The sequence below is a fragment of the Babylonia areolata genome, chromosome 10 (genome assembly GCF_041734735.1).
Source record: "Babylonia areolata isolate BAREFJ2019XMU chromosome 10, ASM4173473v1, whole genome shotgun sequence".
In the NCBI taxonomy this organism is placed as follows: domain Eukaryota; kingdom Metazoa; phylum Mollusca; class Gastropoda; order Neogastropoda; family Buccinidae; genus Babylonia; species Babylonia areolata.
This window is the reverse complement of record NC_134885.1, coordinates 26380564-26394707: the sequence shown is the minus strand read 5'-3', so window position 1 is coordinate 26394707 and position 14144 is coordinate 26380564. Positions and strand designations below refer to the sequence as shown.

The 14144-nt window shown below is 45.7% G+C and overlaps 1 protein-coding gene across 1 annotated transcript in view; it reads right to left on the bottom strand.

The window, feature by feature from the left end:
• Nucleotides 1-669: 669 nt before the first annotated feature.
• Nucleotides 670-14144, bottom strand: part of LOC143286914 (DNA topoisomerase 3-beta-1-like) — a 28505-nt gene continuing 15030 nt past the window's right edge. Inside the window, exons 10-17 of the mRNA XM_076594864.1 lie at nt 13172-13292; nt 12396-12578; nt 9122-9331; nt 8139-8356; nt 7253-7433; nt 6279-6478; nt 4418-4520; nt 670-3135 (exon numbers count right to left, since the gene is read on the bottom strand). Of these exons, the coding sequence (XP_076450979.1) occupies nt 2905-3135; nt 4418-4520; nt 6279-6478; nt 7253-7433; nt 8139-8356; nt 9122-9331; nt 12396-12578; nt 13172-13292 (1447 nt within the window). The 3' untranslated portion in view covers nt 670-2904. The remainder of the gene's footprint in view (nt 3136-4417; nt 4521-6278; nt 6479-7252; nt 7434-8138; nt 8357-9121; nt 9332-12395; nt 12579-13171; nt 13293-14144) is intronic.

Genomic DNA, 14144 nt, shown 5'->3' with positions numbered 1-14144 from the left:
GTTGGGTCATTGAGACACCCACTGGACATCTGAGGGGTCTGTGTATATGAGAAGAGAGGACTGGCCGTACTGAGTGAGTTAAACACTTTGTCCCCCCTCCCCTCATTCCAAATGGAAGTTCCTTCCATTACCTCACTATTTTATTTATTCATTTTCTCTCATACACACACACTGAGACAAAGTGAAGTTAAAACTGTACGTCTGGAGTAAAACAGTTGTTTTATTGCACTAACCAAAAGGTCTGTGGAGTTGTGCACCGTTATTTTCTCGTCTGTCATTGTTGTTTTGTTACTTAGGCATGTGCTGTTACATTACATTCTGAGTAAGTGGCAACAGGGACATGAAAACAATGCTTCTGGTATGTGCAAACAGTTTGATAGGCATGCAAAATGCCTGTATTATTGCAAGGCATAATCTTGTTGATTATTTATTACCAATATCAGCAAGTTATTTCATATTCCTCAAAACATGGACAATCTGCTCATGACTGTTGTGTACAGATTTTTTTTTTACTCCCTGAAAAAACAAATGTATATCTCTTTTTTAATCTAGCAAATGAACTTGTATTTCCAGTGGCAAACTCAGAGAATAAACCATTGTAACACGAAATTTTACATTCCATGTATTTTTCCTGTCAAATCATTCACTACAGTCAACATTCATGTCACCAACACATATCGTCATCTTTATTTTCACTACCTGGAAGGAAAGCTGTCCTTTCCGCTGACACTGGACAGCAAGGGCGAGGGACAGGCTGTGGTGATATCATCACTCCAGAACAAGAACTAGCTCACAAATTACATGTTCATCTGCACATCTTTACTGTTATACAGTTTCTGTGAACACAACACTTGAAACATATGTACACTCATGCTTCCAAAAGAAACATGTTTGCCTATATGGTAGGGTTCAACAAATATTACAAAAAAAAAAAAGGTCATGCATATAAAACCGACTCATATGACCATGGGTTTACAGCCCACAAACGAGGAAGTACACTTGTTCATTTCCAGGGGAATTCTAACATTACAATCAGTAATCATTGTACAACTATACAGAAACACCTGATTCCTTTGTGCATACAGTTAAGTAATGTACAAAATGCCTGACTGACTAGAGTACAAGATTATCATCTGATAACTAAACTACAAGGTCTACAGCTTTATTCACAAGCTTAAAACTAATGACACCAAAACAAAACGGGCAGCAGTTCTGCACACAAGCTGAATAACTAATTAACAAAATGTCACTCTAAGCGTCAAACTGTTGAACACAGTGCTGCAAAATATTGTGCGTACGTTGCTCTCTTGACGTCACTGTGAGAAAAACTAACAAGTGCAGTGATGTCCCCTCACAGCTGCCTGGCAATGACACACATATGTCTCACTATTGGAGAACTGTGTGAAAATACCCTGTTGTTCCATTTAGCCTTCACTTTTTACATTTGCAACAGATCTCTATTTTGAGGTATGGGCAACAAAGTACAACTGCAGACTGACACTATAGGAAAAGAAAACTGCAAAACCCAGCTCAAGTTTCTAAGTACAGGTAAGTGAAAAATGTAGTACAGTTCACTCTCTCTCAGACATCTCTCAACTGTGAATCAATTATGAACTTTGGAGATCAAAAGTGAAAATCATACTACAACAGCCACCATGTATACTCAGTACTTTTGTGTCTGTGTGTGTGTGTGTGTGTGTGTGTGTGTTCCTGATTCTGACGACTGGTTTTAACTCCACACAAGTTTACCACATTCATTCAGTATGTTTTTTTCATGAATGAAACAAACAGTTGGCTATAATACAAGACTGACCCATGCACCAACTGCTTCCTTCTGTTCTTCACTTACTGTGATGCACAGATTAATTCCATGTTTCCCATGTCAGGAAGAATGTAGAGGATCTGCTTTCTGTATCTGTCTACCATCAAATGCCAGCCACACCTACATTTCTCCACTGGTCAAGTCAACCTTGACTGTGGAACACTGACCATTTCCAATGGATGTTCCAACGAAGTTTGAGGAGGATTTCAAATCCGTGCGTTGCCTGGTTTCAGGAATTATACAACCAGCCCAACTCAACCTGTAGAAGCAATGTAGCCATCAATACTTGAGAAACTGGGTCTGGGATAAGCCCTTGGAATTAAAGCTCAAAGTTGTGAGGACTGCATCTGCTGGAGGATTGAAAATAGAAAACTTTTGTTTGATTGTTTTTATAAGGTCTGTTTGCTTTCATTCAGGACTGCTGTGAGGCTGGACAAAGTTGGGACTGTTTCCTTTGTGTTATGGAGCTGAATAACTATTCCTGTTTGATGTCTGCACTGTCCACTTTCCATTCTGACCAAAATAAGGTCATCTGTTTCTGACAACTAGCACCGAGCTATTTTTCCTTTTATGCCCATCTTAAAAAAACAAACAAAAAAACCCAACAACAACAACAAAAAACCCCACTTTTTCATCACTTGTTTGTTACTCTTGCCACTGCCTTTTATTAAAATTCTACACATCATGCAAATACTGCTTGCACTTGACGTCATAACAGGCAGGGCGTTTGTGACATGACACAATCAGTTACACTAGTCAGTCGGACTTGAAGGCTTGAAGTTACAGAGAATGACAGTTGAAGCCCAGATGAGGGCAAGAGTGTGTGTGGGGGTGAGGGGGGCCTGGGGGGTGGGGGGGAGGGAGAGAGGAGGGTTGTGTCAAGATCACTACTGGGTCAGTGCATGTACTTTGATCATTCTCTGCTGCAGCTGCATCAAGCTTCCACTTCACAAAAGGAGAAAGAACATGAGTTGGTGAGTTACCAACCAGTACATTCAACCCTTGTGAAAACAAACACAAAACAAAAAGAAAAAAAACAAACCCTCCCATCTTTCAGATCTGACAGAAGACCACAATCCCATTCACACAAAGTAGGCAGCTAGCTGCGCCATCTTGTCCTTGGGTTTGCCCCGCCCCCTCCCTCTGGACCGCCCCCGGCCACCCCCTCGGCCCCGCCCCCCTCCTCTGGCCCGCCCCCTGTTGGGCAGCCGACTGATGGCATGGTGTTTCTCCATGAGCGGCTTGAACACCGGGTCACAGAAACAGCAGCCGGTGTGCTCCTCTCGCCCGTCAGGTAAAGGACTCTTCCCTTGCTGCACACAGAAACAAAGTGGAGTTTTCCCTTGCTGTACACAGAAACAAAGTGGAGTTTTCCCTTGCTGCACACAGAAACAAAGTGGAGTTTTCCCTTGCTGCAGAGAGAAACCGACTTTTCCATCGCTGCAGAGAAATAAACAGACTTTTCTCTTGCTGCAGAGAGAAACAGACTTTTCCATCACTGCAGAGAAATAAACAGACTTTTCCCTTGCTGCAGAGAGAAACAGACTTTTCCCTTGCTGCTGACAGAAACAGACAGACAGACATTTCCCTTGCTGCTGTGAGAAACAAATGGACTTTTACCTTGCTGCAGAGAGAAACAGACTTTTCCCTTGCTGGTGACAGAAACAAACAAATGGACTTTTCCCTTGCTGCAGAGAGAAATAAAGGGAGGACTTTTCCCTTACTGCAGAGAGAAATAAAGGGAGGACTTTTCCCTTACTGCAGAGAGAAATAAAGGGAGGACTTTTCCCTCACTGCAGAGAGAAATAAAGGAAGGACTTTTCCCTTGCTGCAGAGAGAAATAAAGGGAGGACTTTTCCCTTGCTGCAGAGAGAAATAAAGGGAGGACTTTTCCCTTGCTGCAGAGAGAAATAAAGGGAGGACTTTTCCCTTGCTGCAGAGAGAAATAAAGGATGGACATTTCCCTCGTTGCAGAGAGAAATAAAGGGAGGACTTTTCCCTTGCTGCAAAGAGAAATAAAGGATGGACATTTCCCTCGTTGCAGAGAGAAATAAAGGGAGGACTTTTCCCTTGCTGCAAAGAGAAATAAAGGATGGACATTTCCCTTGCTGCAGAGATGAACAATGAGAACAAATGCTGGATAGTCTTGTGTGAAGAGCGGAGATCCCTCCTTTAAATGCCATTCTACTAGGTTGTTTTTTTGTTTTGTTTTGTTGTGTATGTGTGTGTGGTTTAGCTGTAACAATAGCATGCAACATCCTGTTTATTTTTTTGCTCCCTTGCAAAGGAGTTTATTTCTGTGCATTACTAATCAAGCAGAAACACATTTGCATTATAAGCTGACAATGAATAAAAATTTACATGAGGTATTTAGCATACAGATCAACCACAAAATTCTTATAGCAGAATAAATACTCCCACTCACAAAATCTTATCAACTTGAAATTATGTATGGGCAGTGAAGGTGCTGTGAATGTGTATGTGTGTGTGACTCTATATGTGGGTGTGTGAGATTGTGTGTGTGTGTGTGTGTGTGTGTGTGTGTGTGTGTGAAAATTCTGTTTGTGTGTGTGTGTGTCTGTGTGTGTATGTTACCTTGAAGCCCACTTCCACCTGGCTGGCCCCACACTCGTCACAGCTCTCCTCCCTCACCACCACCTTCAGGGCGTTGTCAAAGAAGTGGATCACCACATTACACCTGCACACACACACACACATCACTTACACATTTCACACTGAACAGTATGACAATCAGTCATGTCCATCTCTGACCATCATGACAGCAGAGAAAGCAACTGCTGTCCCGACTATCTGGTCTAGAATTTGATTATAGTTGAGAGTGTCTTGCCCAAGTTACATCCCCGCTCTCTCGGCCAAGAGGGTTTTAGGATAGTTGGCGTTTAGATGGTTCCCAAAGGCCAACTTGCCCCCAAGGCTGCAGCAGTAAGTGCAGGTACAATCTTGCCTTCAAGGCCGAGTCATACTTACTCACAAAAGACTGAGCTGTCAATGAATTTCCATTGCCTTGGAGAAAAGCACTGATCATAAAGCTCTCACTTTTGTTGTTGACCCAAATGTAAGCTTATGTCAATGTCTAAAATGAGCCGAGTACTGTAACAGTACACTAACAGTACTCAACACTCAACAGTACTCCTCCACAAATAACATACCCCCCACACTGCACATACACAAACATATCAAACCACATATTTTAGTGAGATCAGGAAATGCACAGCCAGCCAGGAAGACTACAAGCCACTGAATGTTCTCCCATAAAAAAAAAACACAACAACAAAAAAAAAACCCTGAAGCTGAACAGTTCTAATTTTTCAAAGGCCACAAGTTTACAATACTGAATGATGTACAAGCTTGTGACATTTCACTGAATCATTCGTTTTTCTTTTCAAACTGTTCAAGTTGTCCTGGACAGATGGGTCTGCAAGACAAAGGATATACTTGATGTACATCATCTGGACAAGGAACACAAACTTGATGTTGAATAAAAACAGAAAAATGCTGAGAATCTGGGTGCTGGCCACTTGGAAGAAACAACAGACTGAAGTCCTACATGCAGCATGCACTTTGTGCAAGTAAAAGAACCCACAGCAACAAAAGCGTTGTCAATGGCAAAATTCTGTGGAAAAAATATATTTCGGTAGAAAAACAAATACACCTGCAAACAGAAAAAAAAACTTTTAAAATTGTGGTGTTGCGCTCTCCTCATGGACATGCAGCCTGAATTGCACACACAGAGAAATCTGTTGTGACAAAAAACATTATGCAGCAATGCAAAACAATACAATAAAACAACAACAATGCCACCATTCCATAAAACAATACAACACTACAACATAACAACACCATACAATACAACACAATGATACCATTCCATAAAACAATACAACACAACAATACCATACGGTAAACGATACAACACCACAATACCATACCGTAAAATAATACAACACAACAATACCATACCATACAACAACACAACACATCAATACCACACCAAACAAAAACACAACTATGCCATACTATACAACATTACAACTCACCAATACCGTACCATAAAACAACACAACAACCCTATACCATAAAAGATTAAAACAACACAACAATACCATACAATAAAACAACACAACAATACCATACCATACAACAACACAACACAACAATACCATACCAAACAATAACACAACAATATCACACTATACAACATTACAACTCAACAATACCATACCATACAACAACACAACACGATACCATACCAAATAATAACGCAACAATACCATACTATACAACATTACAACCCAACAATACCATACCATTCAACAACACAACAATACCATACCATAAAACAACACAACAATACCATACCTGACAACAACACAACAAAATCATACCATACAACAACATACAACACAACACAAGACAACACAACACCACAACCCACTTGTTGCAGGCCATCTTCCACTTGGGGGCAGAGGTGGGGTCCAGGACCAGAATGCCCCTCTCACACTCCACGCACTCTGACACACCGTGCTGGGAGAAGGCGTGGGGGCAGGTGGGGTGGGTGCACTCGTTGCACCCCATCCCCTTCCGCATGTCCTTGAATGGGGGATTGTTGTAGCAGTACGGGCACAGCGGGTACGACTGGAAGAAGAAACAGAAAGTGAAAGTAAGAGGCTTTAAGAAATGTCCACAGAAAGTGAAATTATGAGGCTGTACGAAACGTCCAAACAGAAAGTGGAAGTATGAGGTTGTAAGAAACGTCCAAACTGAAAGTAGAAAGTACTAAACAGAAGGGTGATGTGCAAGAAACATCCAAACAAATGAACATGAAAGTAAGTGAAAGTGACCTAAAAAAAAAAACCAGAAGGAAAATGAAAGTAACGCCAAAACAGAAGTGAAAGCAACGTCAGAACAAAAGGAAGTGAACGTATGATCCAAACATCAAGTGAAAGAAACACTGAACAGATGTAAAAGTACCCCCCACCCTCCAATCACTACTACCCTCCCCTACCTTCCCCTTGGGGCTGGTAAAAAAAACACCTCCAACAAGACATCATATACAGCTGGACTCAAGGATTCAAATCCCCACACAACCACACTTAATTTACCTATCTTCCCCTAGTGGCCAGTAACCCCCCCAACACCCCTTCACCCCCAATTTAAGTTGAGCTATTTAACTAAAGACCCCACACACCCCACTGCTCCCATCCCCACCACCACTACCGTAAAATTCGGACTATTAGCCCCAACTTTTCCCCCAAACTTTGACCCCAGCGGCTAAAATAACGGTGCAGCTTGTTTATGCATTCCCCCCCAAAGTTGCGGGTTTTCTGATGATGTGTTCAGGTCAAATTAATGTAGGAAACGTCGATGGCCTGAACTGGAAGACGAACTTGAAGACTACTTTTCCCCTACCTTGCCCTTGGGTCCGGTGGTCCAGAGAAGGATCTCGAACTCGTCTAGAGGGCACTTGAGCTCCTTGTAGAGCTTGATGTGTCCGTTCTGGGGCAGGCTGTAGGTGGAGTCACAGATGGAGCAGTACAGCCGAGAGGGCTTGGCCTCCACCAGCTTCATGTAGCGACGGCACTTGCCACACCTGTGCGCACGCACACACACAACGTGCACACACACACATCCGTTTTGTTTATAACAAGCATCATTCAATGTGGGGAAGTGCTGTTTGCACAGATAAAACCCTGCACACTCCCAACCCTAAAACTGCCAGGCCTTGTTCCATCCACTCTTCCACAAAACACCCACACACAGATATAGACACATAAACACATACTCATATACACCACACACACACACACACACAAATATGCCACACACAACATCCATCACCCCAGTCACACACATGCAGAAACCACACACACACACCACATACACACCACACACTATACAATGCTGGATAAATCTATCTATATATCTATATACAGATATATATATCCTATCTGTATGTACTGTAATATAAAATAATTTCATTGCAACAAAGTACTCTATATTCTCAACAAACACACATCATACACAAACACACCATTCATTACATACACCACCACAACACACACATCCATCCCTCCCCTTCCAACCCCTCACCACCTCCCCCACCCCCACCACCTCCATTCATCCCTTTCACAACCTCCCACCCACCCTCCTCAACCCATCCCTCTCACCCCCTAAACCCATCCCCCTCATCCCCTCCACCCAAATCTTCAACACCCCCTACCCATCCCCACCCCCCTCCCCCAACCCTCCCCACACACCCCCTAACACCACCCACTCACACCCCCAACACACACACCTGGACATGGGGCGGCCGCTGTCAGCCAGGGAGGAGAAGGTGACCTCGAAGAGCTCGTCCATGGCCGGGATGTGCTGCACGAAGTAGCGGAACTTGAGGTGGAAGATGTCCAGCGTGTGCTGCTTCACCTCATGGAAGTTGGCCTGGCCCAGGGCGATCAGCCCCAGCTGCTGCTCCACCGCTGACCGCATCGTCGACAGCACCAGGTCCGCGTCGATCTGTTCGCAGGGAGGGAAGGAGGGAGGTGGAGGAATGGTTAAGACACTTATCTGCTGATACAGTGATGATGATGATGATAATATGGATACTTATATAGTGCCTGGCAAATCAGAAAAAAACATCTCCACCATCTACCCACCAGGCACCGTGACTGGGATACAAACATGGGGACCCTCAGACAGAAAATCCAATGCTTTAACCACTCTGCTGGGACGCTGAACAAAATTCTCCTCTTCTGACATGGATTACAGGATCTTTGCGTATTTGATCTTCTTGCATGTGTACACACACAAAGGGTGTTCAGGCACTGGCACATCTGCTGACCTGGCAAATCAGAAAACAAATCTCCACCCTTTACCCACCTAACAATGTGACCGGGATATAAACCCCGAGACCCTCACACTGCAAACCCATTGCCTTAACTCTTTCACCGCCAAGTTTCTGTGTGAAAAACACTCACCAATGCCAAATACTTTAGAAACAATGCTCTCAGCCACAGGCTTCGGTTCATGTCAAAACAACACAATGGACTTGTTCACTTCAAACTGGGTCAGGGAGCAAAGGTCAGTCATTGTTCTGTTGGCAGGAAACTGGCTGCAGCTGTCAAGCTTTGTCACAATGTGAAAAATGGGTCTTACCAACATGACCCCTCACCCATGACGGTGCACTGTCTATTCAACAAAAGTTGCCCACCACGGCGGTAAAAGAGTTAACCACTTAGCTGGGACACTGAACAAAATTCCTCCCTCCCCCTCCCCGCTGACCTTCTGATAGCCATGGACCAGCACGATGCCCAGGTTGGTGGGCTGCAGCCGCCGGCCACTGATGATGGTGACGTAGTTACGCTCGCAGATGTTGTTGATGTGCACTGGGATGCTGGCGTCCGTCCCGATGCCGTGCTTCTCCATCAGCGAGATCAGCTCGCTCTCTGTCAGGTAGTCAGGGGGTGTCGTCTGCCTCTCCACCAGTTTCACCTGAGGTGTGGAAATTTTGGGGGCAGGTGAGGAGAGATGGTGGGAGCAAAACACACACAAAGCATACAGAGGCAATTTGTTGGTACAGGTTCTCCTTGATGCTGGATGCATAGAGAAGAAATTTCACACCTTGAACTTAATTGTACAATTATCATTTCGATGGTTTCACACCATCTCCCTCAGAACAAATGGTGCAGGAAAGTTTTGGGGGTTTCCTGTACCATCTTCTACTGACACACACAAACACAGTTAACAGTAAAGCAAATGCATTTGCAGAAAAAAACAACAACAAAAAAACAAATACAATGGCTGTATTGTGGCAACATACTCCTAGAATTTCATACAGAGAAATCTGATGTGACAAAAAATAGTAATACAATACACAAACACAATCAAACACAAACTCACACACACATACACACCAACATACACACACACACACAGATCTGAATGACAATGTCCTATGTACCTCCTCTTTACATCAAGGTCAATACACTTCTCTTTACATCAAGATCAATACACAAATTACATCATTAACATGTCAAAGGAAATCAGACATACAAACACAGGCTCAGTTGATCACCTCCCCCACCCCACCCCCCCACCCAAATCAAAAGACAGACAAAGCGAGAGAGCCAGAACCAAACTAACTCAAAATAAATTTAGGCAGACAGGGAGAGAGAGGGAGCCAGACACAGGAAGCCTGCCACCGCATCAGAAACAAAAAACAAAACAAAAAAACAACAACAAGAGAAACAAAAAAAACAACACCAGCATTAAACAGATTTCCAGCAAGCACTGGAACCTTTTTGTCTCTCTCTCCCGCAGTCAGTGATATTCTATGTGTGCTGATTTGCTTTGTTGATTTGGAAATGAAATTGTAAACACTGGGATGGGCACAAGCTGTCGATCCTGCAGTGTTGTTTGCATGTATGTATTTCAAATGTATTTTTTTGTGGCTTAAAAGAGTTAATCATACTTTAAAAAAAAAAAAAGTTTTTGTAATTTGGGAATGATAAAGAAGAGCTGACAGGAAAATCCTGTGTGCCTTAAAAAAGCTTAATAGTTAAGATCATACATCACAAGCGTTGCTTGCAAGGTCATTTTATTCTGCATTCTTAAAATGTGACAGAATTTTGTGTTCAATGTGGTTGAATCTTTTTTTTTTTTTTATTATTCAGATATGGCCCTGTGCAGTCAGCTGGACTATAAGCGGCAATGTGAAATGACAGATGGGGAGAGACATGGATTGGACAGAGAACTGACCTCTCCTCCACCTCCCACCCCCTTACCTCCTCCACCCTACTACCTCCCCTCTGCTCCAACTCCATCCCCCATACGCCCGCCTCTCCACCTCCACCACCCTGCCATCTCCAATCCCTCACCTCCATCTTGCCACCTCCTCCACTCCACCCTGCCCCGCCCCCCTTCCTACACCTCCATCACCACCTCCACCCTGCCACCTTCTCACCTCCACTCCACCCTGCCCCGGCCCCCTTCCTACACCTCCATCACCACCTCCACCCTGCCACCTTCTCACCTCCACTCCACCCTGCCCCGGCCCCCTTCCTACACCTCCATCACCACCTCCACCCTGCCACATCCTCACCTCCACTCCACCCTGCCCCGCCCCCCTTCCTACACCTCCATCACCACCTCCACCCTGCCACATCCTCACCTCCACTCCACCCTGCCCCGGCCCCCTTCCTACACCTGCCCTCACCACCTCCACCCTGCCACCTTCTCACCTCCACTCCACCCTGCCCTGCCCCCCTTCCTACACCTCCATCACCACCTCCACCCTGCCACATCCTCACCTCCACTCCACCCTGCCCCGCCCCCCCTTCCTACACCTCCATCACCACCTCCACCCTGCCACATCCTCACCTCCACTCCACCCTGCCCCGCCCCCCTTCCTACACCTCCATCACCACCTCCACCCTGCCACCTTCTCACCTCCACTCCACCCTGCCCCGGCCCCCTTCCTACACCTGCCTCACCACCTCCACCGTGCCACCTCCCCCCCCCCCGCCCCCCAACCCCTCTCCTTCGCTTGCCACTCTGCATCCACCCCGATGTCTCCACTCCCTCCAGAACCCTGCCATGGCCAGTCCCTCATCTCCATCAACAACCCCTCCCCCATCACCTCCACCCTGCCACCTCCTCCACTCCCCTCTCTTTCCACTACCCCTCCCTCCCACGACCTCCACCTGCACTCTCGCCCACCAACCTGCCATATCCAGTCACTCACCTCCAACACACACATCCTCACCTCCACCCTGCCCCCCGCCCCCACCCCTGCCCCCTTCCTTACCATCACCACCACCCTGCCACCTCCTCACATCCACTCTGTTCACCCACCCCCGACCCCGACCCCTCCTCTTTATGGCCGCCTCACCACCTCCAGCTACCATCTCCAGTCCTCAGCTCCAACACACCCCTCCTCTCCTCAATCCTGAAACCTTCTCCACCCCCCTTCCTCCCACAACCCCTCCTCTATGCCCAACTCACCACCTCCACTCTCTCCACCACCCTGCCATCTCCGGTTCCTCACTTCCGACCCCCCTCACCCCCCCGCCCACCTCCATCCCGCCACCTCCTCACCTCCACCCTGTCCCCCAACCCCTCCCTGCACCTGCCTCACCACCTCCACCCACCCTGACGCCTCAACTTCATCCACCACCCTGCCATCTCCAGTCCCTCCCCTCCACCCCTCCCCCCACCCCACCCATCACCTCTGTTCTGACACCTCCTTCACCCACCCCCTCGTTTCCACTCTGCACCCCCCTTTCCCTATGCCCGCCTCATCTCCTACACTGTGACACCTCCACCACCCTGCCATCTCCAGTCCCTTACCTCTGACACAGGGCAGGATGTAAAAAAGCTGTATAAGCTTACACTTGTACCCTCAATAAAGATAATTTTGACTTGACTTGACCTGACCTGACCTGACTTGACCTGATTTGACCGCCCCTACCTCATTCCTACCACCCCCTCCATCCTAACTCCATTTCCAACTGCCCTGACCCCATCCCCCTCCCCCTCCAATACCCCCCTCTCTCACCTCCTCCACGTTCAGCATGGTGTTCTTCTTCAGTGTGGGGATCTCCTCATCCTCAGCCAGAGCCAGCCAAGGCATGACCTCCGTGAAGCCCGCCTCCTGCAGAACCTTGCCCGTGCACGAGAACTGCTCCGACCCAATCTCAAAGTAAATCGTCGTCTGCAGGTACTGGCAGTTGGGGCTCAGCTGAAAATTTTCCATGTCAATGATTATAAATATTTTGATCTTTGGAGGGTGGGGGTTGAAGAGGAAGGGGTAGGGGGGGTGTAGGTTAAAAGAAAAAGAGAAAAATGAAGGTTGATATAAATTACTGATGTTCTCTTACTGTCAATACTGAACTTTGGAGAGAAGACTGAGAGAAAAAAAAAAGTTACGATCAATGATGGAATTCTGTCTCTGTCAATACTGAACTTGGGAGAGAGAAAAAACAAAAGCCCTTGTCAATATTGAACTATTTCTGTCCCAAACACAAGTGATAATTCACATGACCTGCTTCTCTTGTGGATAAGATATGAATATTATCACAATCCAGTTCTGTTCAGTCTGGCTTAACAAAATCTCTTTTCCAATATTCTCACATTCCAGTTCTGTTCAGTCTGGCTTAACAAGATCTCTTTTCCAATATTCTCACATTCCAGTTCTGTTCAGTCTGGCTTAACAAGATCTCTTTTCCAATATTCTCACATTCCAGTTCTGTTCACTCTGACATAAAAAAAAAGATCTGCATTCCAAACTGAAGAACATTCAAGAGAAGAAGACAACATCTGAAAGCAACTGACTGTGGCAACAAAGTGTCGAGTGATGTAGTCGTAGAGGCGCCAGCTGTCGTGGTCCAACTCTGACTCCCGGGCACAGCGCATGGGGGTGATGGGGGGGTGGTCCCCCGCGTCCTGGCCTTTCCTGTGTCACCACAAGGGAAACCAACATTAATATCAATAATAATAATAATGTACATTTGTATTGCACCCTTTCTCTCTAAAAGGTCAGGGTGCTTTACATGAAAGAAAAAAGTTACAAAAGCAGAGATGTCAACCCCTGTCAAGTGTTTGTAAGAACAATCAGGAAATTTGGTATGAACGTTTTGAATTTGGTAGGAACACTTGGACTCCAAGCCATATTAGAAAACTTACATTTTATCTACAACAGTACAAAGCATACAAACCTGATTAAGCCACGTTTTTTCTTATTTGGGCATACGTTTAAGTTGACTGGTCCACTCAATGTTGTTTCAATGTAAACATGCACGCGATCAGCTGAGCATCATCACGTGAGGCCAAGGTTAGTAGTGACTTCCCTGGCCTCACGACTGATAGGTCTAGAGCATCTGGGTAATGTTACAACAGGAAAGCATGTGACTATGCTATGTAGTCGAAAATGAACTCCTCAGAACAATTTTGATGTTGGCGTAACGTTGGAACAAATAGCGACTGAGTGTAACAAAATACGGCGAAATCGTAACAGTTGGCATCTCTGCAGATTCCATGAACCATTCATGACCACTCTTTCTTCTCCATCCCCCACTCTCCCTCTCTCATTCATCATGCATACAAAATGAGCTGACAGGCATGGGGTAGTGTTGGAGAAGAAAGAAACTGAGAATGCTTACAGACGGGTTTGAAAAAGGTGAGTTTTTACCAGTGAAGAGCAAAACACAGAGATGGAGTCAGATGAACGTTTTATTATGATGTGGAAGGCCTGAGTATCAGCCCCCATGGTGAAGTGGTCAGCGTCACAGACTGATGACTGAGAGGA